This window comes from Salmo trutta, chromosome 13 (assembly GCF_901001165.1).
Source record: "Salmo trutta chromosome 13, fSalTru1.1, whole genome shotgun sequence".
NCBI lineage: Eukaryota > Metazoa > Chordata > Actinopteri > Salmoniformes > Salmonidae > Salmo > Salmo trutta.
The window spans coordinates 88,565,074-88,569,780 of record NC_042969.1 but is presented as its reverse complement, the minus strand read 5'-3'; the positions used below and the strand labels follow the sequence as shown (position 1 = coordinate 88,569,780).

The 4,707-nt window shown below is 41.1% G+C and overlaps 1 protein-coding gene across 2 annotated transcripts in view; it reads right to left on the bottom strand.

Annotated features, from left to right (window-relative positions):
* Positions 1–4,358, bottom strand: part of cdon (cell adhesion associated, oncogene regulated) — a 102,212-nt gene extending 97,854 nt beyond the window's left edge. For both annotated transcript variants that reach the window (XM_029773935.1, XM_029773936.1), the window contains exon 1: positions 4,205–4,358. In XM_029773935.1, coding sequence (XP_029629795.1) covers positions 4,205–4,274 — 70 coding nt within the window. In that variant the 5' untranslated portion in view covers positions 4,275–4,358. The remainder of the gene's footprint in view (positions 1–4,204) is intronic.
* Positions 4,359–4,707: the final 349 nt, after the last annotated feature.

Below are 4,707 nucleotides of genomic sequence, written 5' to 3'. Positions count from 1 at the left end.
TTAGAAGCTCCTGGTTTAGAAGCTCCTGGTTTAGATGAGAAGCTCCTGGTTTAGAAGCTCCTGGTTAAGAAGCTCCTGGTTTAGAAGCTCCTGGTTTAGAAGCTCCTAGTTTAGAAGCTCCTAGTTTAGAAGCTCCTGGTTTAGAAGCTCCTGGTTTAGAAGCTCCTGGTTTAGAAGCTCCTAGTTTAGAAGCTCCTAGTTTAGAAGCTCCTGGTTTAGAAGCTCCTGGTTTAGAAGCTCCTGGTTTAGAAGCTCCTGGTTTAGAAGCTCGTGGTATAGAAGCTCGTGGTATAGAAGCTCCTGGTTTAGAAGCTCCTGGTTTAGAAGCTCCTGGTTTAGAAGCTCCTGGTTTAGAAGCTCCTGGTTTTAAAGTTCCTAGTTTAGAAGTTCCTAGTTTAGATGAGAAGCTCCTGGTTAAGAAGCTCCTGCTTTAGAAGCTCCTGGTTTAGAAGCTCCTGGTTTAGAAGCTCCTCGTTTAGAAGCTCGTATATAGTTTGAATTGCTATCCTTATTTTGTTAGTCTACATACTATTTTTACGGGATGCTAGTAGCTGCACACATGAAGCCACGGGGCTCTAGTTTTGTCCACTGGGGGTACAGGTGCTAACAACTTTCAGTTGATTGCATTAGCTAGCACATGGATTTGGTCACACCTGTTTTATCTTTTGGTAAATTCTGTTTTCCCAGGTTTTATTTTTCCCCCGATTTCCAAGTTTTCCTTGTTTTATTCAGGTTTTCACTCTGAAAATCACACGTTTTATACAAAAAAATGACATACATTGGATGTTGGAAGTCCACAACAATGCTTATACCACATCAGGAGACCGCTTTTGAGTAATAAAAAAAAAAAAACGATATTTGGAGGTTGTAATTGACCTTTAATTCGATGGCAAGAGACCGTTGTGTCTGGCTATTGGTGTTTTTGTACTGTACAATGTACACTGTAGGGTATACAAATCATCATGATATCATTCTGCCAGGTAGGCCTACTTCACAGTCAACATTGGGAAGGTTTTGGGGGAAATCCTATATAGAAATGTCCATTCAAACAGTGCATGATGACTGAAATGCAGATCGCAAAAGATTCAACCGAAACCAACCAAAAATGAACGTCGCACTTGCAAAGCAAAAGGGTCGCAAACGTGAGTTTTGAGCCCTGAGAAGGAATGAGGCATTAGCTATAATACCTCCAAAGCTAGGGTAAACAGAAAAGATGCAAATCTGATGTTGAAGATAGATATATCTCACTATACATATTTTACAGTGCCTTGCAAAAGTATTCACCCACCTTGGCGTTTTTTCCTATTTTGTTGCATTATAACCTGTAATTTAAATTGATTTTAATTTGGATTTCATGTAATGGACAAACACAAAATAGTCCAAATTGGTGAAGTGAAAAAAATAACTTGCTTAAAAAAAAATCTAACCCCTCCCGGAAAAGTGGTGCGTGCATATGTATTCACCCCCCCATAATTAGTTAAATAAAGTCCACCTGTGTGCAATCTAAGTGTCACAAAATCTATCACGTGATCTCAGTATGTATACACCTGTTCTGAAAGGCCCCAGTGTCTGCAACACCACTAAGCAAGGGGCACCACCAAGCAAGCGGCACTATGAAGACCAAGGAGCTCTCCAAACAGGTCAGGGACAAAGTTGTGGAGAAGTACAGATCAGGGTTGGGTTATAAAAGAATATCCAAAACTTTGAACATCCCACGGAGCACTATTAAATCTATTATTTAAAAAATTTAATGAATATGGCACCACAAAAAACCTGCCAAGAATCGGCCGCCCAACAAAACTCATGGACCAGGCAAGGAGGGTATTAATCATAGAGACAACAAAGAGACCAAAGATAACCCCCGAAGGAGCTGCAAAGCTCCACAGCGGAGATTGGAGTATCTGTCCATCGGACCACTTTAACCTGTTAGGGATAGGGGGCAGTATTTTCATGGCCGGTTTAGAATTGGATAGAAAACACCCTAAAGTTTCTAAAACTGTTTGAATGGTGTCTGTGAGTAAAACAGAACTCATATGGCAGGCAAAAACCTGAGAAGATTCTATATGGGAAGTGCCCTGTCTGACCATTTCTTGGCCTTCTGTAGCCTCTTTATCGAAATGCTGTAACGTGACATTTTCTAAGGCTTTCATTGGCTCTCAGAAGGCGCCAGAACGTTGAATGATAACTCTGCAGTCTGGGCGAAAAACAGCAGGGGTTTTGGAGAGTGGTACTTCTGAGAACAATGGCACTGGCGCGCGCATTCACGTGACGACTCCATTTTCTTCTATCAGTGTTTGAACGGATACAACGTCACCCGGTTGGAATATTATCGCTATTTTACGAGAAAAATCGCATAAAAATTGATTTTAAACAGCGTTTGACATGCTTCGAAGTACAGTAATGGAATATTTTGATTTTTTTTGTCACGAAACGCGCTCGCGCGTCACCCTTTGGATAGTGACTTGAACGCACGAACAAAACGGAGGTATTTGGATATAACTATGGATTATTTGGAACCAAAACAACATTGGGTGTTGAAGTAGAAGTCCTGGGAGTGCATTCTGACAAAGAACAGCCGTGATGGCCGGGCTATCTACTCAGAATATTGCAAAATGTGCTTTCACCGAAAAGCTATTTTAAAATCGGACACCGCGATTGCATAAAGGAGTTCTGTATCTATAATTCTTAAAATAATTGTTATGTTTTTGTCAACGTTTATCGTGAGTAATTTAGTAAATTCACCGGAAATTTTCGGTGGGTATGCTAGTTCTGAACAAAACATGCTAACGTAAAAAGCTGGTTTTTGATATAAATATGAACTTGATTGAACAAAACATGCATGTATTGTATAACATAATGTCCTAGGAGTGTCATCTGATGAAGATCATCAAAGGTTAGTGCTGCATTTAGCTGTGGTTTTGGTTTTTGTGACATATATGCTAGCTTGAAAAATGGGTGTGTGATTATTTCTGGCTGGGTACTCTCCTGACATAATCTAATGTTTTGCTTTCGTTGTAAAGCCTTTTTGAAATCCGACAATGTGGTTACATAAAGGAGAGTCTTGTCTTTAAAATGGTGTAAAATAGTCATATGTTTGAAACATTTTAGTTTTTGCATTTTTGAGGTATTTGTAATTCGCGCCACGCTATACCATTGGATATTGGTGAGGCGTTCCGCTAGCGGAACGTCTGTCCCGCCGTACACTCCACAGAGCTTTACGGAAGAGTGGCCAGAAAAAAATAAGCAACCATGTTTGGTGTTTGCCAAAAGGCATGTGGGAGACACCTCAAACATATGGAAGAAGGTACTCTGGTCAGATGAGACTAAAATTGAGCTTTTTGGCCATCAAGGAAAACGCTATGTCTGGCACAAACCCAACACCTCTCATCACCCCGAGAACAGCATCATGAGGATGTTTTTTATCGGCAGGGACTGGAAAACTAGTCAGAATTGAAGGAATTATGGATGGCGCTAAATACAGGGAAATTCTTGAGGGAAACCTGTTTCAGTCTTCCAGAGATTTGAGACTGGGACGGAGGTTCACCTTCCAGCAGGACAATGACCCTAAGCATACTGCTAAAGCATCACTCGAGTGGTTTAAGGGGAAACATTTAAATGTCTTGGAACAGCCTAGTCAAAGCCCGGACCTTAATCCAATTGACAATCTGTGGTATGACTTAAAGATTCCTGTACACCAGCAGAACCCATCCAACTTGAAGGAGCTGGAACAGTTTTGCCTTGAAGAATGGGCAAAAATCCCAGTGGCTAGATGTGCCAAGCTCATAGAGACATACCCCAAGAGACTTGCAGCTGTAAATGCTGCAAATGGTGGCTCAAAAAGTATTGACTTTGAGGGGGTGAATACTTATGCACGCTCAAGTTTTCAGTTTTTTTTTTATAATTTCTTGTTTGTTTCACAATAAAAAATATTTTGCATCTTCAAGTGGTGGGCATGTTGTGTAAATCAAATGATACAAACCCCCCAAAAAATCTATTTTAATTCCAGGTTGTAAGGCAACAAAATAGGAAAAATACCAAGGGGGGGTGAATACTTTCGCAAGCCACTATACTACTGTAAATCCACCAATAGATCACTCATTCCTAAAATCAACACACTTTTGATCGTTTCCTGAAGTTACAAAACACTTTAAAAGAAGAGGAATAAAGCCTTAAATAAAGGTTGACTGTTATTATCAGTACTTACCACAGCAGCTGAGTAGGAGTGCTTGGCTGAGACAAAGCACAGTGCAGAGAACCCTCAGACCACCAGCCATAGTGACCACTCAGCCCTGCTGATCGCCCGCCACCCAGCACACACACACACACACACACACACACACACCTGACGTCTGGTCAGCACACCTGCAACACACAGAGATAGACAGACAACAGAACATGATTAGAACAGGAACACAGCTGCATGGGGTTTGATGCCCCCTCTCTATCTAGGCCCCATTACATATCTCTCTCTCTATCTAGGTACAGACACGATGAGATAATACAGAAATAGAGACATGTATTGATAACTACATGTAGCCAGCCAAACAGTCTCAAAGGATGGATACTTTATAAGGCCCTTTATAAGGGAATAGGGTGCTATTTCAGCTGCACTTTTAACCAGTCAGTAACACTACTAGTGAAATAAGTTTCCCCTCTGCTTGTCTCATTTCATCTCCCTCCTTGCCCAGCCCAGTGGGAAAAAAAACC